General features: G+C 38.7%; 1 protein-coding gene across 1 annotated transcript in view; it reads right to left on the bottom strand.

Annotated features, from left to right (window-relative positions):
• Positions 1 to 24,123, bottom strand: part of LOC124281847 (protein saal1-like) — a 60,966-nt gene that overhangs the window by 18,471 nt on the left and 18,372 nt on the right. Inside the window, exon 7 of the mRNA XM_046717850.1 lies at positions 23,782 to 23,897. Coding sequence (XP_046573806.1) covers positions 23,782 to 23,897 — 116 coding nt within the window. The remainder of the gene's footprint in view (positions 1 to 23,781; positions 23,898 to 24,123) is intronic.

Below are 24,123 nucleotides of genomic sequence, written 5' to 3'. Positions count from 1 at the left end.
TCATAGTGAGAACACTGTGTCGATTTACTTCCACTTTGCCACTAGTTGATCCGACCACAGTTAACAAATATCGGATCATAATTAACACCCTATTTAGCAAGGTCATGTCTGGCTGGTTATTGGCAGTTTCTGAGCATGGTGAGCCATGAACAGTGTTCACCACATGCAAAACAATTCTAGTCAATGAGTGATGAGTGAGTGAGTGAGTGAGTGAGTGAGTGAGTGAGTGAGTGAGTGAGTGGTGAGTGAGTGAGTGAGCGAGCAAGCAAGCACCAGTGTAAAGACCATAAACATTGTGAGCCCTGCGAATAGAACCACAGACATCTGAAGCCATATGCCTTTTCCATATGACCAAGTCGGTCACCCCTGTCTGACATTGTAAGGATGTCCTCTATAGGATGTTTGTTTGTAGTTTTACGCCGCTTTTAGCAATATTCTAGCAATATCACGATGGGGGACAACAGAAATGGGATTCACACATTGTACCCATGTGGGGAACCAAACCTGGGTCTTCAGTGTGACGAGGGAATGCTTTAACCACTAGGCTACCCCACCTCCCTGGAGGGTTGTAGAGTGCATAAGAGTATGTAGTTCAGTATACTGGTGGTCAGGTGAGCACGCAGTCAGCAACATTCGAGCTATACTGTGTCCACCTGTACTTCATCAAAGCTGGTCCAGAAAACCAGTGGTTGATAGTCTGAACAATTATTCATGCCTTTTCTATGAATGATATTAAGTTAGCACATACAACAAGTCTGTGATCCAAGGAGCTTCATCGGTCATGTAATGTCCATGGGGGTACAACAGCGGGGCAGAAAAATATTTTCACATGGATGTTAACCCTTTAGAGATAATACAGTACTTCACATATTGTACCCATGTGGGGAATCGGACCAGGGTCTTCGGCATGATGAGCAAACGCTTTAAGCACTAGGCTACCCCACCGCCACTGTGTCTGAGGTGGGTATCCAGAAGGACAACAGTGGTAGAGTATCTCAGAAGATGATTACAAGTAACCACACATACCCTTACAGACTATTCAAGAACAGTAATCTTGTATGTGGATAAACAGCCTATCATATGCTGACTAGCAATAAAACCTGTACAGTTTAACATATTTTACTCGGGTTAAGTTTCTTCATCAACATAGCATTTTGTTTGTAAAAGTAATTCTTGTTTTCAGATATTAAAATTCACTTGAGTAACGCAGCACCTATATACTTGAATATATCACAAAGGCAAATTTCTTTATATGATTTTAGTATTTATATCTTCATTAAATGTTGCAAAGGTAATCAAACATAAAACATCTCATCTTAATATTTCTTAAACAGAAAATATCCTCAAATGAACTTAGACAATTTCTTCCCCTCTGAATACTGACTGAGAAAACCCCTAACACAGTTAACCGTACATCTGAAAAACACTTTAACATGATGACTGATAAACTGGTTTGTCCTGACCATTCATTGTAAAACATTCTGTGTCGAGTACATCTCTCAGCTGGTCAGGGGAAGGCAGCTAATGGTCATTAATGTATTTGTACAACAGATCTACCTGGTCACACAGGTATTCCTGGACTGTAGTCAGCCTGTAGGACAGGGCAGGGGGTCAAATGGTCGGGGTCAAGCGCCCCAGCCAGGAACACATGTCTGGTCACACTTCTCTTAGCATAGATACTGGTGCTCTCACAGTTGTATTGTGTTTGAATTGTTGTTGTATTTGTATTTTATATCTGATGTACATCTTTTATATGTTGCATTAAATTGTTTGAAATTTATTTCAACTCACAAACACTTCACCCTGATGAATAGGGCTGTAAATAATCATCTAGACTAACATCTCACCTCTGAAACAAACATATTTTTCAGAAAAAAAAAGTTCCCAAATTCTCTTCATAACATATACTCATAGAAACAAATAAGGGAACACTTAAAAGTACAGATGTTCCTTTATTTATTTCCAGAATTTCACTCACAGAGCAATACATACCTTGTGAAAAAAACTGGAAAAGAATAAAGGAACACTTGTACTTTCATGTGTTCCTTTATTCGTTTCCATGAGTTTATAATAAAAAGGAACCCAAAGCCTTTCAAACATATACAGAATCTGGACTTTTCACATATTTTAGACTTGCATCGGCTATATTTGGTATATTTATGCCAGGGTCTGTAAGACAGACAGACTATGGGTCACCAATACCAATGTCCTCACTAACTATGTCAGCAATATGTCAACCTAAGTTTGCAAGATTATGATTCACAATAAACAGAAGAGTAACTGACTGAGCAACCTCCAAGAAGGAAGGAAATAGCATAGTGCAGCCTGTAAACAGCTGCATTTGTCTTCAGTTCTGGCAAATAATGTGTTCATAAAAATATAAAAACAGAAAAAAAATGTTGTTTTCAGATTATGTTAAGAAGCAATTCACTGATTTCCCCATTTCTTACTACATGTATATATGTCATGTACTGCAATGCCCTTGGTGCTTGGAGTCTGTATTACAATGTGCATTGTATTGCAAGGTCTAAACCAATGTCCAGTTCTCTGTAAAACATATGTATATTCTTGACTGACAGGCAATTATTTTGGAGAAATTGGCACAGTAACAACCCATTAATTCAGATGGGAGCATTAACAGATCATAGATACAAAGTAAAGCTGCATTAATTCTAGCTTTAACATCCTAGTGATTCATAAAACAGGGCGTGAAGTCATCCCACAGAGGACATCCTTCTGGAAAAGGCATCTGGCCTCAGATCAAAAGGTCTGTGGTTCTATTCACAGGACTCAGAACATTTATGGCCTTAACACTGGTGCCAACATGTGGCAGTTCTTGGCTAATTTTAGTATAATACTTTCAGCCCAGGACCTGCCTTCTGCTGAAGTGGTGGTATGTAGCAGGGCTTGAAGTCATCCCACAAAGGACATCCTTACCTTGTTGATGGGGGAAAACCTTTTAGGTCATCTGGAAAAGGCATCCAGTTAAGAACAGGTCTGTGGTTCGAATCCTATCACAGGACATCAGTACAACGACTGTCACAGTCAGGATAAGATACCTCACAATCAACCATGTTACACAACCTCAGAAACAAACCCATGAAATCCTGACACGGGATATTCAGAGTGAGTGAGTGAGTCAAAAAGAAAGTGAGAGAGTGAAACAACAACCCCTTTTATGATGTTGATGATGATCATGATGATGATGATCATCATCAGAAAACCAATTCAACATTTTCAGAAACGTATGCATCAATGTACACCAATCAGGAGTGCCAGAACCAATGGTGTATGGTGTTGCTAGCAATATTACACAATCATTAAGATGGCTTATGAAGAGTCAGGTAGTTGGGCTCAATGATATTTTCAAAAATATTTTCATATCAAAAACATTTATATATAGCCAGGGCTATTAAGTAAAAAGTTTTATCACTGAGATGAGAATGTGATATTCCTGGGGTATACTTCTTAAAGGGCAAGTGTACACGAAAATAAACCTTTTTGTCTTGCACTCTTTCATCATGAAAAATGTTTGTCAAGTAGTTTTATATCCAAACCCGTACATATAACAGAAGTAACTTATTTATTTTTTGCGTTATATCAATTCATTTTTTCAACATTTACCGAGAGTTCTATGTCCACAATAAACACACCATGGCTTATGTCCCTTGGAAATGACGTCATAGGTGCCCAAATGATAAACGAATGACGTCGTTAGACCTGATTAGACCCATTTCACGTGGTGCAGGTATAGGTGCGGTTCTTGTGTCTCGATGCGCAGGCTACTGTTTTAATCCCCCTGTTGCCTGGCCGTCAGCTGGCTGTGTCATCAGTTCTACACTGTAATGACGTTGCAGTTTGAAAAAACGTATACATTGTACTAAATGTGTTACCACGTAACCAAATTGTATAACATTCAACCTGTGTCGGTCAGCCTTTTCAACGGTATCTTTTTGCACAAAAACTAAAATGTGCACTACATCTAGCTTGCCATCGGCGAATGTGCCGGCATTCTACGTTTGTTACTAAAATTCCTACTTAAATCGTACAATATGTCCCTCCTCTTCAACCTTCACTTTGATAGAGATACCATATCCATGTACATCACGAATATAAATGCAATTTGCACTTTTGAACTCTGTTTGAAATTCGTTTTTCTACATCATCCGCTCATTGTAGATCAAATATACTGAAAATTACATGCATCGTAAATCTCGCCAGTTTTGACACATTACTACATCACCATTCACTGCGTTTTGCATGTCTTAATTCAAATGTCAAATTTTACTGGGAGAATTGAATTTAAAAGAAAAAGACCTATCATTGTGATCAGCGGTAGTTTTGTTGTTGTATGATCAAATCACTAATGCTTGTTCTGAAACATTGCCGATGAACCGAGAATCGCTGAGAATGTTTTGGAAAATACGCTTGCAAACACAATTAGCGTCAAAGTGAATTTTCAGCCATTTTACAGAGTGTTTATAAAATCATGTCACATGTATGTCGGCTCTATTTCGCCCATAAAATCAATTGTATATAGTTCAACACCATCTTCCTGACACGAATCCCTGAATTTCTCATACAGTTCAAAATAAACTGACAAATGGACTTTGTCACCAATTCGAAGTGTTTCAGTGAAATTGAACGAAATATATCAGATGCCGCGTTGGGAAAGGACCACTTGTTTGAAATGTAAACAAAGCCAATCTCAGATTTTACAGTGTGTATCCGCTTGCCTACTTGTTGCATACACATGCTCATTAGTTGGAATCGTAGCAAGCGATAGTTAAATAAAATAGGTGTATTCGATTGATTTTCTAGATTCATCACAACATATCATGGTTTCTGAAAGCGTGACGCCATGACTGACACAAACTCACACACAACGATGACGGTACCTCTCTTAATTTCTGACTATTTCCCTTGGTCACAATGAAAACAAGAAGCAGACTGACAGAATTTTTGGACTACTTACATGTCACATTTATGCATATACGACTTTGCTTGAAACAACGAAAATTTCTTCGACAACTCCGGCGTACTCGTGCCAGTGAACACGCCATTTTGAAAAAGTTGCTTCCCGATAGTGATGTCATACGGACGTCAACATTGTTATACATATTTGGTATTTTCATTGAGGTGAGGTTATGAACGAAAACACACACGATCAATCTGTCCTGCTGCTTACATTTTCTGTTCTTATGCTTCTTTCGAATTTTCACAAACTTTTTTCCCGTGATTAATTTCAGTATTATTATCTTTTGATTTGGGACTAGACAGTAGACCAGTTTAAAATCAAGTGGCACCTATTACGTCATAATCAAAGGGCGGTAACTCTGGCCTGTTTAGCTCGGCAAACAAAGGCTTCATATTGGCATAACATTTCAGCACTTATTTTGAGGGTTATACTTACATTGTAAGAAAAATGAGTGTATATTTTCAAACATTGGTAATTAAAACAGTTCACTTTGATTCACAGAAGAATAAATGTGATTTATTCGTGTACACTTCCCCTTTAATGCTATCAAACTATAGCACAGTACATTATCTACAGCAGAGACGAGAATCAAATATCAGTCAATGAATGCACACATAACATATATACTAGATAAATATTCCACAAAGAGCCACAAACATCGGTATTATGAGGTGACCTGACGCTGATATAGGTGGCAGTACGTCCCTACACCCAATAACACAGGGGAGTTATGAAACACTGGGGTCACACCGACACAAATATTTAGTTTGTTATTCACAAATTCTGCACTTGTAGGGCAGATCCAGTTTTGGTTGACATCGCTGCTTAGTTACACAGACTTTCAATATAGTTTGGGTAGAAGTGAATTTGCTTGTCATCAGAGCTGTATGGCGGACATTGTTGAGCCTATTGTTGTTGTTGTTGTTGTTGATACTGCTAAAATATTGCTGAAACCGTGATCAATTGAATGTGACCCCACAGATAAATAATACTTAGAAAATAAAACTACCAATTTCTAACTCAGAGGTTTCAATTCTAAATGTCTATTGGAAACTGAACACACATGCATGATTAAAATTATATATTGAACATACAGACGTTTTTCTCCATTCATCATTGGCTGTGTTTAATTTTTGTAATGTGTTTGACATGGCATCACAAAACACAATAGCAGACATTACATCACAAAGTGGGAGAGGAGACTTGGCACACTACATGACAGAAGAGGGCGATGTGATAGCCTTGTGGCTGAAGCATTATCGCTGAAGGGGTCGTTGTCGGCACGGGTACTACAGATATGTACCCCAGGTACATTTCTGTATACAGACATGTACCCTTAACAAAATCAAAATGCAGAAATGTACCCAAGGACGATTCCATTCTGCATTGTGCCGTTTTCTTGATGAAAACTGTCATACTGTTGTATTAGATGCATTTGATTGCGTTTTATAACGAATATTTCGTGGTGCACAACATACACCACTCGCAATCAGCTTAACGGGAAGAACTACATACGGTTTCGGTATTGGGTTGGGGAATATGGACTCGTTCGTCGTTTAGGGTACCGAGTACGTTTCTGTAGTTTGACTTCGTTAAGGGTACATGTCTGTATACAGAAACGTACCAGGGGTACATATCTGTAGTACCTGTGCTGACGACCCCTTCAGCAGCCTTAGATCATCATGTGGAAGACAGGGGTTCGATTCCCCACACGGGTTCAATGTGTGAAGCCCAAACTCACTCACTCACTCACCACATGAAGGTAGACCCATCTACCACATGAAAGTAGATGACATCACACTACGTGATAGCAGACAGGCCATTACACGGTGGGAGAAGACATGAAACATACATGACAGTAGACCCATAACACAAAAACACAAAACACTTTTAGGTCACTTTAAGTATTAGTACTGCTACATTATAATGAACTGAAACAATTGTAACAAAGTATGAAGTTATCCTCGAAAGGACATCTTCACCTTGTCAGCTTGATGTAGGGGTTAATCTCGTGGATCATCTGGAGAGAGCATCTTGCCTAATATAAGAAGGTCCTTGGTTCACATAAACAAATTATGGCCACTACATTTAATTTCTGGTGTTTTTATGTATAGCAAGTGCATCTCAGTGAGATGTTTCATTATTTGGAGCTCAACCTTCCTTGAGTATTTCTTAATGTTATCGACCAGTGAAAATCTGGGTTTGAATTTATCTTCAGTAACCCCTGCTTGTCATATATCAATCCTCATGCTGTTGATCACTGGATTCTTTGTTCCAGACTCGATTATTTACAGACTGCCACATAGCTGGAATATTGCTGAGTGCAGTTAAAACTACACTCACTCACTCACTTAATGTTATCACAATCGAACTACAGCACAGTACACATATCTACATCAGAGATGAGAATCAAATATGAGTCAATGAATGCAAACATAACATAAATACAAGATAACTATTCCTGAAATAGCCACAAACATCGGTATTATGAGGTGACCTGACGCTGATATAGGCGGCAGTACGTCCCTACACCCAATAACACAGCAGAGTTATGAAACACTGGGGTCACACCGGCACAAATACCCAGAATGTTGTTGTTGAACATCTAGATTTAGTTGACACTGCTGCTGGGTAACACAGTGTAAACATCATTTGTATTGGGCATAAGTGACTATGTCAATGGAGCTCTCTTGCAGATGTTTATAAGATTATTGCTATTGCCTGTAATCATGATATCTCTGAAAAAAACTTAACAGGGTTCCCATCTATAATTGGTGGAGAGGCAACTCAAAGCAACATTTACTCATTTAGTTATTATTGGTGGAGATGAAATCACTCTGTGTGATAACAAACATAATATGAGAGGAGACACGGTACTATAGAGACTATAGACATCAGGTCACACACTGCCACAGAAAACATGAGGTCACATTATGACACAGAAGACATGAGGTCACATTATGACACAGGGTCACACTAATTGAGATATCTCAACATCACACTGAAAAACAGTAGACATGAGGTCACACTATGTCACAGAAGACATGAGGTCACAGTGAGTAATCAGAGACATGAGGTCACACTACATGATATCATACATGAGGTCACACTAAATGACATCAGACATGAGGTCACACTGCATGACATCAGGTCACATTACATGACAGCAGACATGAAGTCACCCTACATGACAGTAGACATGAGGTCAAACTATATGACATCAGACATAAAGTCACACTACATGAGATCAGACATGAGGTCACACTACATGATATCAGACATGAGGTCACCCTACATGACATCAGACATGAGGTCACCCTACATGAGATCAGACATGAGTTCACCCTACATGACATCAGACATGAGGTCACCCTACATGACAGCAGACATGAGGTCACATTACATGACAGCAGACATGAGGTTACCCATGAGATCAGACATGAGGTCACCCTACATGACCTCAGACATGAGGTCACATTACATGACAGCAGACATGAGGTCACGTTACATGACAGCAGACATGAGGTCACCCTACATGACAGCAGACATGAGGTCACATTACATGACATCAGACACGAGGTCACATTACATGACAGCAGACATGAGGTCACATTACATGACAGCAGACATGAGGTCACACTACATGACATCAGACATGAGGTCACCCTACATGACAGTAGACATGAGGTCACACTACATGACAGCAGACATGAGGTCACCCTACATGACATCAGACATGAGGTCACACATGACAGTAGACATGAGGTCAAACTATATGACATCAGACATAAAGTCACACTACATGAGATCAGACATGAGGTCACCCTACATGACAGTAGACATGAGGTCACATTACATGACAGCAGACATAAGGTCACATTACATGACAGCAGACATGAGGTCACCCTACATGACAGTAGACATGAGGTCAAACTATATGACATCAGACATAAAGTCACACTACATGAGATCAGACATGAGGTCACACTACATATCAGACATGAGGTCACCCTACATGACATCAGACATGAGGTCACCCTACATGACATCAGACATGAGGTCACCCTACATGAGATCAGACATGAGGTCACACTGCATGACATCAGGTCACATTACATGACAGCAGACATGAGGTCACCCTACATGACAGTAGACATGAGGTCAAACTATATGACATCAGACATAAAGTCACACGACATGAGATCAGACATGAGGTCACACTACATGATATCAGACATGAGGTCACCCTACATGACATCAGACATGAGGTCACCCTACATGACAGCAGACATGAGGTCACCCTACATGACATCAGACATGAGGTCACACATGACAGTAGACATGAGGTCACACTATATGACATCAGACATAAAGTCACACTACATGAGATCAGACATGAGGTCACCCCACATGACAGTAGACATGAGGTCACATTACATGACAGCAGACATAAGGTCACATTACATGACAGCAGACGAGGTCACATTACATGACAGGAGACATGAGGTCATATTACATGATCTCAGACATGAGGTCACACTACATGACAGCAGACATGAGGTCACCCTACATGACAGTAGACATTAGGTCAAACTATATGACATCAGACATGAGGTCACACTACATGACCTCAGACATGAGGTCACACTACATGAGATCAGACATGAGGTCACCCTACATGACATCAGACATGAGGTCAAACTATATGACATCAGACATGAGGTCATATTACATGATCTCAGACATGAGGTCACACTACATGACAGCAGACATGAGGTCACCCTACATGACATCAGACATGAGGTCAAACTATATGACATCAGACATGAGGTCACACTACATGACCTCAGACATGAGGTCACCCTACATGACAGCAGACATGAGGTCACCCTACATGACATCAGACATGAGGTCACCCTACATGAGATCAGACATGTGGTCACATTACATTTCAGCAGACATGAGGTCACATTACATGACAGCAGACATGAGGTCACATTACATGACCTCAGACATGAGTTCAACCTACATGACATCAGACATGAGGTCACATTACATGACAGCAGACATGAGGTCACATTACATGACCTCAGACATGAGGTCACATTACATGACCTCAGACATGAGGTCACATTACATGACAGCAGACATGAGGTCACGTTACATGACAGCAGACATGAGGTCACATTACATGACATCAGACACGAGGTCACATTACATGACAGCAGACATGAGGTCACATTACATGACAGCAGACATGAGGTCACACTACATGACCTCAGACATGAGGTCACATTACATGGCAGTAGACATGAGGTCACATTACATGACAGCAGACATGAGGTCACATTACATGACAGCAGACATAAGGTCACACTACAACAGCAGACATGAGGTCACATTACATGACCTCAGACATGAGGTTACCCTACATGAGATCAGACATGAGGTCACATTACATGACAGCAGACATAAGGTCACATTACATGACCTCAGACATGAGGTTACCCTACATGAGATCAGACATGAGGTCACATTACATGACAGCAGACATAAGGTCACACTACAACAGCAGACATGAGGTCACATTACATGACCTCAGACATGAGGTCACATTACATGACAGCAGACATGAGGTCACACTATATGACAGTAGACTGCAACGGAATAGCTTGTTTTAAGTCAGATCATCACTGAAATTATTGTTTCTTTATGAACCTACAAGATGCCTGAGAGGATGCACACATGAGACAAAGTCATCAATATCCCCTGCAATGGTAAAATACTCTTCATGAATGGCAAATGTACGTTTTGATGTGAGTGAGTGAGTTTAGTTTTACGCCGCACTCAGCAATATTCCAGCTATATGGCGGCGGTCTGTAAATTATCAAGTCTGGACCAGACAATCCAGTGATCAACGGCATGAACATTGATCTGCGCAATAGTGAACCGATGACATGTGTCAACCAAGTCAGCGAGCCTGACCACCCGATCCCGTTAGTCGCCTCTTACAACAAGCATAGTCGCCACGTTTTGATGTACCTCAGTAATGTTGATATAGAGTGGTACTGTTGATTTGTGTCATTAGTAGGGATGCCACGGTACATCAATACATAGATGCATCGATACTTTTTCTGAGAAGATACAATTATCGATACATTCAAAACTGTATCGATTTTTAATTTGGAAAGTATTGATTTAAACATATTTATGTATCGTTTACATTTTGCAATTGTATCATGTTTTTTGATGTTATGAGAGTTATAAATGATTATTTTTCATGCACAAAGATGGGAAAACTAGAACTTTTTAATCTCCGAGAATCTAAAATGTTGATCTTTTCATGGACAATTATAAAATATAAAATATGAAACATCAATGTTCAAAATGTAACTAAATTTATGCAATAATGCCGCGAAAATAGGTATCATAATACGAATCGAGTCGTGACATGGGTATCATGATCTGTATGGATTCATGAAACTTATGTATCGTGACATCCCTAGTCATTAGGTTCTTGGATACCCACAAAGAGGAAAGACAGTATGGCTGGCTATCAATATTGATCATAAAGATCAATAATCACTGACTAAATAACAATCAATTATCTATAAATATTAGTGAAGTAACTTTGAGCAAAAATACAAAAATACTCTGAAAGAAATCAACACATGCATGGCTGACTAGCAAATCAGCAGTGAGTGAGTGAGTGAGTGAGTGAGTGAGTTAGGTTTTCTGCCCCTTTTGGCAATATTCCAGCAATATCTCGGTGGGGAACACAAGAAATGGTCTGCACACATTACACCCATGTGGGGAATCGAACCCAGACCTTCGCCATGACGAGCGAACGCTATAACCACTAGGCTACCCAACTGTCCCTAACAAATCAGCATCCTGAACATAATTTAGAAGCAGCCTATGAATAACGAACTACCTTCAACTGTTGTGTGAGTAAATTAAAACTATATTTCATCATAAAAGTTTATATAACATTTTATCAAACCACAATTTTCACATAGACAATCATTATTTATTCTTCCAATCAAATTTATTTCAAATTATTGACCTACTTATCCAGGCCTATACACTTAATACAGTTAATATAATATAGCAGACATCATTCAGTGCAATAATGGACCACAGGTTCTGCTCACTCTATTATCAGCCAATCAGCAAACAAGAGTTAGTTAGTGGGAGTGGCCTAAATTTATTCAACATATCTAAAAACATAAAAACAAAAACAAAACTGTTTGGTAAACCAATCGAATACCATGGAAATACTTGCAGTTTATTTACATAGTAGACAACATACCCCTCAGCTGAGAGTGAATCAAGGTTAGAAAAAAACTCAGTTAGTGGGTCAGTAGTGTCACGCAATAAGATATAATTAGCTGGTGGCCTTGGGACGCTATCTCTCGGCTGTTGGGCAGGGGAATATATTGACTCCATAACTGGTATGTCAGTCAGTAGTACACAATGTCTTGGGATGCTATCTGGCGTGCACATGGCATCTAACGTGCCCATAATGGTTCAAAAGAAATTCCAGTTTGTTTACAAATCAACACTTCCTTGAAAGCCAGGCTTTCATTAATGACATCCCCAACAAAAAACAAATAATTCAATCTGGGGTGACATTATTTAAATTTGGGGAAATAATCTGATTTTGTTACTTTAGACAGATACCAAATTTCAAAAGTTATGGATTTGACTGAGTGTTGGTTAACATTTAGTTTACTGACCATAATTTACTGGGGCAATCTGTTCTGTTTGGAATTCAAATAACCTTGTGTTATTAATAAAAAAAAAAATTCTGTCTTTTTCTAAATTTGGGGTTTAAACGTTATACAACCTACAGCATTACATGTTGCTTATTCAATATTGTACAGGTCTCAAGGAGTTGTTCCAGTGATAAATCATAAATGAACATGTCTACAATATATGCAAGAGCAAGCACAAATCATGTTAATATCATGTAAAAAACATACACATACTATGAATAGAGAAATCAGACTGGTTACACAAGCCACAACCAGCCAGTTTGAGATAGTTTAAACCGGAACAGATCAGATTTCGAACATGAATCTTAAGAAAAAAATGCATAAAAATCTGATACAATTTTTCCTGCTCCTTGTTCCGACTGCATGTTTATTTGTAACAGTATTAAATTTTCTTTCTTAATTTAAAGAAATGTAACACATTACTTTCATGCCTAATAACAGAACTGAGACAACAACAGTTCAGAGTTTGCTGGGAGAAGCATTGTTTCTTGTTTGCTGTTTCGCAGCCAGTAATATTCCAGCCCTATGTTTGTCAACAACCTATTCAGTCGTCTGTTACAACACACAGAGGTTGCAGGGGACTTATATTCATATACAAAATCCATTGGGTGGGTGGGTATGTTTAACACCGCTTTTAGCAATATTCCAGTAATATCATGGCGGGGGAGAACAGAAATGGGCTTCACACATTTTACCCATGTGGGAAATCGAACCCGGGTCTTCAGCGTGACGAGTGAACGCTTTAACCACTAGGCTACCCCATCGCCCCAATGTTGAATGATACTCATAATGTCAATCCCAGGTTTTTCTGGTCCAGACTGAATTATTGACAGACTGATGTCATATAGCTGTAATATTGCAGGGTAACAAACAAATCTTTACCACAAGAATCATGCCTTATAAGGAAGAAAGTCCATATCTTGCTTAATTCAAATGTCAAAACATAAAGAGAGTGAATCTTGTTTTTGTACCATCATATCAATATTTCTAATATAGTCAGTGGGATTGGGTGGTCAGGCTCACTGACTGGGTTGACACATGTCATCGTATCCCAATTGCGTAGATCGATGTTCAAGATGTTGATCCCTGGATTGTCTTGTCCAGACTCGATTATTTACAGACAACCGCCATATAGCTGGAATATTGCTGAGTGCGGCGTAAAACTTAACTCACTCACTCTAATATGGTCAGAAACATTCCATCTGAACCACAGCAGCCTGTAAATGAAACAAATCTGGACAGACAAAGCAGTGGACGACAGCTGTGAACCAAGCCATTACAGATTGAATGCACCAATCAGCCCAGCTTCATACTGTAACCATCCAGTCCACACATTAGTTTGCTCTATCACTAGAACATGGAGCTCCAGGGAACCTTTACTGCCCAGAATCTCTTATGGTGAAAATGCCAACCCTGAATGTATGAATTTGAAGACATATCTGGGGGGGTACACTTTACCTGACTACCATTTGTCTGACTTCCATTATTGTGAAAGCCGTGGCGGCTGAGTGGGTTAAATCACAAACTTTGTGTGCTGGCGATTAGGTGCCTGACTCTGAGAGTGAGGGTTCGAATACCAGACAAGACTCAACCTAACAAAAGTACTGAAATCTGTACTTTATTGAGAAAGTGTAATCCAAAACATAACATACTGGTATGTTATACCTAAACATATGATTTTCAGATGACAAAAATTTCACACAATAATAATTATTTAAAGTGGTGAACAAGTGTTATGAAACATATTATTCAGCTTAATATCTGTAAATAACTCCTGATTATTTCATCTGAAAAATGTAACAAAAACTTCTGAAAATCCTTTACTCTAAGAGCTAATTTTAGTATACATGGTTGATGAAACCATGACTGTCATCGCTTTAGAACTAGATAATTCGAAAGTTTTATTTTGAAAGAATTGAGCAAGTCATTCATTAGTCAGTTAACGGAGGAATTTTTCTGAGTCATGTATTTCTAGAAATGGAGGGTAGAGGTTGACAGAGGGAATCAGGGAAGGGTCAATAAGTACAGGTCAGGTGGGATTAGGACAGGATTTATAAAAAGATGATCACTAGAAAAAAAAACAAGAAAAAAACCCCATGGTCATTAGTCTCAAACTGTGTCCCAACTAGAGGTCAATTTGTGGTAACACAACACACAAAGGTCAATGAAGAGAAATCTTTGACAGTGATAAGTCATAGAATATTTTATCAGGGACATCAGACAAGCTGCATGTTAAATATTAACATGGTAGATCGAAATTTTAAGAAACATTTAGTTTTTTAGACACACATCTGTTTAGTCTGCTGTTGTGAATAGCTGCAGGATTTCAGATGTGGGGAAGGAATAATGACTCAATGTTGAATCGAAAAATATCATAGAGTCAGAATATTGATAAACGTATGTAATTTCAAAATTATACTTCTCTTCAATATATCAATGATAGTTTGAGTCAATTAAATGCTAAATGTTCAAATCAATGACACCTGTAAATTATACCAATCACCATCCAAGTAATGTGAGCTTGACCCAAGTGTAAAAACTGGGACTTGCAGCACTTAGGGCTTTCCTCTCATACAGGTACAAATTACGGCAGATTTGTGTCTGGAATATTGTCAGTGGTGAGATTAAAACCCAAACCTCTTACTGAAACTGTTAACAGATTCTGTTCATGCTCATTAACTTCAATATATACAGGCAGATAATCTGAAACAATCGGCCACTCCCTTGGGTAATCAGAAATTATATGGGACGGTCCGTTGATATGTGTCGTGTCATGCTTCACAAGCCTTCTGGTACAACGCTGAGTTTTATGTCACTTCTCAACTTTTCACAGGGATACTGAAACATTTCATTCTGTTCAAAACCTTTTAAAGGCACAATTTCACACATTTTCAACAATATATTGGCCTATATTATATATATTGGGGCATATACACTCACTTTAGCTTCCTATTGATACAACAAAAAAGACTTATTATCCCTTACAACTTGCCTGAAATCGATAACTGAAACTTCCAGGCGAACAGCTTCGAAATAGTGAACACTTGCCATATATGTAATGTAAACAATTGCTCCATACACTGAAAACTGTCGCACGCGGTGTTGTCGGTGTTTGCCAAATTGTTTTTTATCACAAGTTGTGTGCATGTTTTTTGCGCCAGACATTATTATCTGTTTCTAAGATTGAGTTCTAAAGAGCGCTAAAAGGGACATAAGGCTAAGGGGTTCGCTTGAAATAATGTTTGGCCGGTAGATGGTGTGAGGATCAATTTAATGCAACGTTGCATTAATTCATTCAAACTTTTTAATCTAATATTGTAATCTGAATACGTAATTTTTTCAAATAAATTATATGGTAGCTTCCCTGAGGGCTGATAGTATAATTGAGAGACATACATTATATATTTTTAGAGAAGTGTGGTGTGAATTAGTGCCTTTAATATTTCAAGTTTAGCATACACTCCATTTCTCCAGGAATACTAGGGCAGTTATGATTCACTCACATATTTGGTTAATTGAACCATATCCCTTTATGAAATCAATTCATTATTCCTGATTACTAATATGGAATTTTCATGAATGTTTTAAAAAGTAGTGATTTTACTTAAATTTGGGTTCTAGTTATTGAGATATACAAAATGGAATATATCCAAGCCAGAGAGGATAATAGTCAACACGGTTATATATTTGATAGAAATGTGTTCACGGGTCATTGTGATAAGGGGTGGTGGATTAGTCTAGTGGTTCAGGCGTTAGCTTGTCATGCCCTAGACCCGGGTTCGATTCCCCACATGGGTACAATGTGTGAAGCCCATTTCTGGTGTCCCCCATCGTGATATTGCTGGAATATTGCATAAATATTGCTAAAATGAGCATATAACTAAATTCCCTTACTCACTCATTGTGATAAATTAACACGGTTAACATGGTCAAACATGACCATAATTTTGTAATGTGGATTCATTGCAGCATAATGAAAACATATTGTTACATGCCATAAAGTAATGAAACATATCTGTATTAGGTTAAACAATGAGAAGATGCTGTGTTTAACCCATATGTCAATGAGGACCCGTGAAGATCCTGGTTAGATCTGATCTTCAGTAACCCATGATTGTCGTAAGAAGTGACTAATGGGATCGGGTGGTCAGATTGCTGACTTGGTTGACACATGTCATCGTATCCCAATTGAGTAGATCGATGCTCATGCTGTTGATCACTAGATTGTCTGGTCCAGACTCGATTAGTTACAGACCACCACCACATAGCTGGAATATTGCTGAGTGCGTCGTAAAACTAAACTCACTCAATGAACCCTGATATTGTGTGAACAGAAGTAAAGTGCAGAGCTGATGGCCACACAGTAGTTTGTCATACCGACCCTGAAACAAATATATCCATGAAAGTCCATGCAAACCTAGAATATGTGGCAAGTTTTAGATTTCCACAGTTTTCTGAAATGAAGAAAGTCTTAGGGCTCCTTTTCATTAAATTAAATTTTTTTATTATGAACTGGGTTTTTTCCCTGTAAAATATGTTCATTTCAGAGACTAGTTGTTAGTCTAGCCACACAGCTATGACGATGTTGCAGGAGAAATGTTGGTGGTGTGATTTTATCTCAGCTCTAAAAGGTCAGAGAACTTTCTGGACTGTGGCTTGTTTCATTGGTTTGAAATGGCGACTACACCACAACACACCTATTTCTACATACTAGGCATACTTTACATTATTCCTTTGATTACAATGTTACAATATAATGTGGATCGTCATAGCGGTGAATGAATGAATATTGCTTTATGCCGCACCAGCAATCTTCCAGCTATTCGCAGCGAGTGTCACAGTAATTCTACCTGTATATTTGTGTGCTAACCTTTGTGTACAACATGTCCCATATGCTCATCACAGTGACAAACATGTGGAATTAACCCAAACCAAGATGTTGCCCTTTTGTGTACAATTCAAAGCATTTGAGGTCATGTATGTGTGATGTCTACATTCAATCAGTAAATAAAGGTATGTAAAATTATCACTGAAAAAAAAATTGAGAATTTTTTTTTTAGCTAATCAAGCTAATTCCCAATTTGCCTTCCAAGGGTACTTAGTTCAGAATAGTAGAAAAACTCTACAACTGCTAATGTTTCTAATTCTACAACAGATCCTGAAGGTTGAATGTTCTTGCAGAGTACTCAACACTAAGTGGAGGTGAGTGAGTTTAGTTTTACGCCACTTTCAGCAATATTCCAGCAATATCACTGCGGGGGACACCAGAAATGGGCTTCACACATTGTACTCATGTGGGGAATCGAACCTGGGTCTTTAGCGTAACGAGCAGACACTATAACCATTAGGCTACCCCACCTCCCCTCGACACTCAGGACTCATGGGTGAGTACACAACATACTGCGACAAGTACTTATGAATATATGTTGACTTTATAAGTATATCGACAAGATACACAGCAAACAGAAGCAGAACATTCAGTTATTAAAAAATCTTAGCAAGATTGTCAGGTCAGAGTCCACTGATAGGTGTTGTAATACCATGGGGTGGTCCACCTGCACAGTTCAACAACCAGAGCCATAGCACAGTGTCTCTCACCTTCAGCCATGGAAATTTGTGCTTAAAAACCCCCAACTTTGACGAGACTAGGCTACCGGTAGCAGTGTGCACTGTTTTAGATAGAGGAGGACTTAAAATACTAATGATTATGTATCACAATTCTTTGGAAAAATACCAATGTATTGAACATTTCAAAATCATGCATATTTACATTTTGTTGGCAAAGATTAAATGAGTGGCTAGAGAAATCATTAATTATTAAAATGAACAACTTGATTCCTGTGATTGGAAAATGAAGCTATTTACAAAAGGATCAATCATACATATGTTGTGAATGCACCAACACCTAGCAAAATGGCGGACAAGTCTTATCTCAGGAAAAATGTGTGTTATTTTTATTCATAACAAATTATAGACTGACTGAGTTTAGTTTTACGCTGCTTTTAGCAATATTCCAACAACATCACGGCGGGGGACACCAGAAATACAAATTATAGATGTACCGGTACATACATTATGGGATGTATTGCCAAACATGAAACAGAACTGATCTTAAGTAACCCATACTTGTTGTAAGAGGCGACTAACGGGATCGGGTGGTCAGGCTCGCTGACTTGGCAGACTCATGTCATCGAATCCCAATTGTGAAGACTGATGCTCATGATGTTGATCACTGGATTGTCTGGTCCAGACTCTATTATTTACAGACCGCCACCATATACATGTAGCTGGAATATTGCTGGCATTTGAGTGTGGCGTAAAAGTAAACTTACTCACTCAGTCACTAATGCATGTAAATGGTATAGAGTTCATTTAACTTGACCTATGATATGTGCCCTCAGATCTTCACGCTTATCAGATTTTGATGATACTGACATATAATACACCGTAAAATAAAAGGGTTTAAGATTCAGATCTGGTTATTGTACTTTGAGCAACATCACAAAGTACATGTAATTACACCTACACAAGAATCATGATCTCAGGTTATCATAAACAGTGATAACTTCACTCTTCATTCAGATAACAGACTGACAATGTATTGAAGATGTTAATCTATGGCCTTGGATCACAGAGAGTGAGTGAGTGAGTGAGTGAGTGAGTGAGTGAGTGAGTGAGAGAGAGAGAGAGAGAGAGAGAGAGAGAGAGAGAGAGAGAGAGAGTAATAATTCGTTTAACAAGTCTGGATGTCTGGATGAGACAAATTGATGACGATAATTTAGAGTGAGTGAGAATTCATAGACATTCATTAACCAACTCTGGATGAGGCAAACTGGTAACAATAATTTAAGTGAGTGAGTGAGTGAACAACACACAGCAATGCTTAAGTACCATGGCAGCCTGTAAGTTACCAATTCTGACAAACCGATGACTGCTAACGTGAGTGAGTGAGTGAGTTGGGTTTAATGTTGCTTTGAAAAGAATTCCATCACATTTCCGCAAAATATTGAATACCTCATTTTCTGATCTGAATCCCCACAGGGGTGATCTATATTTATTGAACACATACCATTTTGCAAGGACCAGCATAACACAGACTCCAAGTGACTGCACTTGTAAGCCTCAACAAAAACATTTATCTCACCTCCATGTCAGAATGATGAAATCTGATTGGCTTACATGATTGTAACAAACACTATATATCCCACCTGGGAGGAAAATAAATTCCTCAGCTGGAGAATAAATCCCTTACATCCAACCACTAAGGCAACCAGCTGTACATGGATTTTCAAATGGGACAATAAATAAAACACAAGGACAAAAAAATTAAGAAAACAGGTACAAGTTGTCTACAAGACAATCAGCCTGATGTGACACACCACGAGTTAGTGTCTGCTCTTACTGTTTTCAATCAATTTTCAATGTGTTTTAATTTGTTTTCAGTGTCAGACTAAAACACATAAGCCAGAAAATTCTCTGTGACAGCATCACTTGGGGTGAGGAAAAGTGGTATAAAACCTAATGAGGCACACAGGAAACAACATGTACCAACGTGAAACTGCTACATCTTACATTATCTATCAAATATTTGCTTTTTTGTTCAAGTAATGATTTTAAGCTAAGCTCAAATACATGTAATCTTAAAAGGTACAATACGTACCTTTGAGTTAATAAAAGTATCCCTTTATAGCACACAACAAAAATGCTAGAATAATGTGTGCATGTAGATAATGCTTTGAATGATACGATCTGAGAAAAACAGATTAATATCATCTGAGAACTAGAAGGAATCCTTATTTAACAAACTGATAATCAAGGCATAATGCATGAACTATTCTGAAATGTTTGGTGATCAAGTAAGGTGAGGTGGCTCTCTATTTTGGTCAGATTGACATGAGATGGCAATATTCTCAGCATAAAATGCTGTTGTTATTATTATTTCGAAATGTTGTTTGAAAGTTTTCAATTCAGGAGAGTTCTAATAACAGTCAGGCTTTTACGAAATTGTTTTTACTCTTAATGCATATCAATTTATGATATTACTATATTTTCAGAGAATGTTGCCATCAGCTGATAAAGTGAAATGAAGCTATGAGATATGAGTGATATACTGACAGGTGGCTGGTATCATAACAGGGCTTTGAGATGTCAAGTAGCATGTCCCCTGATATCATCATATCAGAGAACATTCTGACGACAGCAAGACGTATTGTGGACTCCAATATGTGTGCCAATCTACAGGCATCGGAAAATACCCAAAATCAAACAGTATGTTATTCGACATCCTACTTTCAGACACCTGAGTTACAATGTAGGCATTCATTCTAATTTTATCAAAGGAAAAGAGATTCACGAACAATTATAGCCACAAACTTCTACATCAGTGTCTTCCATTTATTCGGCTTCAAGAAACTACAGTATAACTCAAAACTTGAACAAGATCATTTGAAACAAATTAAGCTGCATATTTTGAGTCTGGGTCAGCCAAAGCACTGGTAGATAGCATAATTAACATTCCAGTTTAGTTCAGTTTGTTGTATAATACAGCAATCAGCAATTTTCCTGCTACAGTCAGACGTATATCCGAACTTCAGATATCTGAATACCTCGGTTTCCGAGCATTTTTCACAAAAAACGAAATTTTCTAGTTACAATTTACCTCGTATATCTGAATGTTCGGCTTCCGTATCCGAATTGTCAATTTTGGTAACGAAACAACAAAATATGTACAAATTTGCCTCGTATATCAGAACACCAAGGCTGTCGTCGGCAAGATGTCTGGTGTTTACCGCTCCTCAGCAGTGCTCAATCCTATATCAAAACCCAAAGTCTGTTGTCAGCGAGGTATCGAAACACGAAGTCTATCATGTCTACCGCTTGTCAAAACATTTTGCTTGTTGACAATGCGGCTAGTCACAACTGTAAAAATCTGAAACTGACCAGCGTGATTGTCCATTTCCTGCCACCCAACACAAACGCACACATTCAGCCAATGGATGCAATGGATTTGAAAATGTCGGCAACCTCACAAACCTGGAGCTGTTGTTAAAAATCCAAGCAGCGAATAACAACTCTGTCCGTCAACAATCATCAATCAAAGACTTTTTCAAGCCGATGTAATTTATGTTATGTTATGTTATGCAAGATGTTATGTTAAATAAAGATGTAGTTATGTTTCAATGTTATTTTTATTTGTTTAGTTTTCACGTGTAGGCGACCGCCTAGGTCCTGATTCAGATATCTGAATGATTCATTTGTCCGAACAATTCAATAAAAACAAAGTGTTCGGATAAATGAGGTCTGACTGTACATGACGATGGTCTATAAATAGTGGAGCCTGGATGAGACAATCCAGTGACTGATGAGCATCAATCCACGCAGTTGGGATATGATGGCACGCATCGACCAGCCAGACTACTCGATTCTGTTAGTCGCCTCTTACCATAAGCATGGGTTGCTTAAGGACAGTAAGTCCATGTTAAAATATTGGGAATTACTATAATCGTGTGTGGCTCTACACCAAACATAAGTCTATGTTAAAGTACAGAAACTACGTTCATCTTAGTGACAGTAGTGCTAGAACTCTCCAGGGTTTTACCCACAATGCCACATCCTGACAGAGGCACAAAAATAACAAGTGTTTGCCACTAACATGGCAATGTCCCCAATGCCACATCCTGACAGAGGCACAAAAATAACAAGTGTTTGCCACTAACATGGCAATGTCCCCTGCTGCTAAAGAAGAATGAAATATTTATAACATATTAACTACTTATTAGTTTTTGGTCACATGCAAGAAATCACTGGTGTCTGCATAATCACCCAATGTAGGCTGTTGACATAGTTGAAGACATTGGGTGCAATGTTTTATGAGATATCGCGTTTACATAAGTTTGAAAAGTGGTCAAAGTGTCGTGGTGACCTTGAAGATAAGGTCAAGGTAACCAAAGTTGACTAGTGTCTGCGTAATCGCCCAATGTAGGCTGTCCCCAAATTTGAAGACATTTGGTACAACGGTTCTCATTAACAAGAATCGGAACGTACGTATGTACGTACGGATGCCGCTGAATACATAGTCCCCCGTTCCGCGTTGCGGCCCCGGACAACAAGAGCATACCAACTGTGCAGATAGAGTAGTTATCTGTGTCTGTTATATCACCCATCAGTCATGTCCGCTGTCCCCGTGACCACTGATTCATTCCAGGCTCTGAAGTAATTATCTGAACGTACAGTACACTACACCATTCCAATACTTTACAGGACCCTCATGTTACAAGGACTTGTAAAATGTATTGATGGGTGCCCCCTGGACACCCACTTTCGTAAGTCAAGGTAAAACCCTAATCTCGTATGTCTAAGTAGAATTACGGGAGCAGCCATCATCTTAGTGACTGTGATGCTACAACTAACATAAATCTCTGTTAAAATATTGGAGTTACCAAGGTTTTAGTGTTTGTAACACAACAGTTAGCAAAATGTATCAGTCAAAGCAAAGGAAATTAGATCATCCTTGCCAAAGTAGCGTCACAACTAACATAAGTCTATGTTATAGTATTGGAGCTACAATCATCTTAGTGACTGTAGCACTAGGCTTACTGGAAATCTATGTTTAAAATTTAAAGCGATTGTAACAATCACCATAGAAAATGTAGCTACAGTTACTGGAAATCTATGTTTCAAGCGGATGCACTGCAATCACCATAGCATCTGTAGTCTTTCAGTTACTGGAAATCTATGTTCAAAGTAAGGGTATTAAAATAACCATAGCAACTTTGGTGCCACAGTTACTGGAAATCTATGTTAAAACATTAAAACTACAGAATGTGAGTTACCACAACTAGTACACCATGTGGAACAATATCTAGATAATGCAATGATTACCATATGTAACAGTGTTAATTATGGTTAATCATTATGTTGGCAAGCAGACAAAATGTTTTTTGAGAGATATGATTCAATCTTGGGCTACGAACTGGCCCCAGCTAATCCCTCTATCCTTAACGTCATCAGTGCATGTGTACTCACTGTTTGTGGAACTGTGGAGGATGAAGCAGATGTTGGTGAAGAACGACGAGTCCGACTTGATGCTGCTGATCCACGTACTCCCGGCCTCACGGTTCGACATACAGGTGTACACAAGCCTGTAGGTGAACAGTTGACACACAGGTAGAAACTAGCCTTTGGGTTAGGGGAGAGTGAGTGAGTTTAGCTTTACGTCGCACTCAGCAATATTCCAGTTATACGGTGGCGGTCTGTAAATATTCTAATTTGGACAAGACAATCTAGTGATCAACAGCATGAGCATCGATTTATGCAATTGGGATACGATGACATGTGTCAACCAAGTCAGCAAGCCTGACCACCCAA

Source organism: Haliotis rubra, unplaced genomic scaffold (genome assembly GCF_003918875.1).
Source record: "Haliotis rubra isolate DU_JTF1 unplaced genomic scaffold, ASM391887v1 Scf29, whole genome shotgun sequence".
Taxonomy (NCBI): domain Eukaryota; kingdom Metazoa; phylum Mollusca; class Gastropoda; order Lepetellida; family Haliotidae; genus Haliotis; species Haliotis rubra.
The sequence above is the reverse complement of the archived record's forward strand: the minus strand, read 5'-3'. Positions and strand labels throughout refer to the sequence as shown.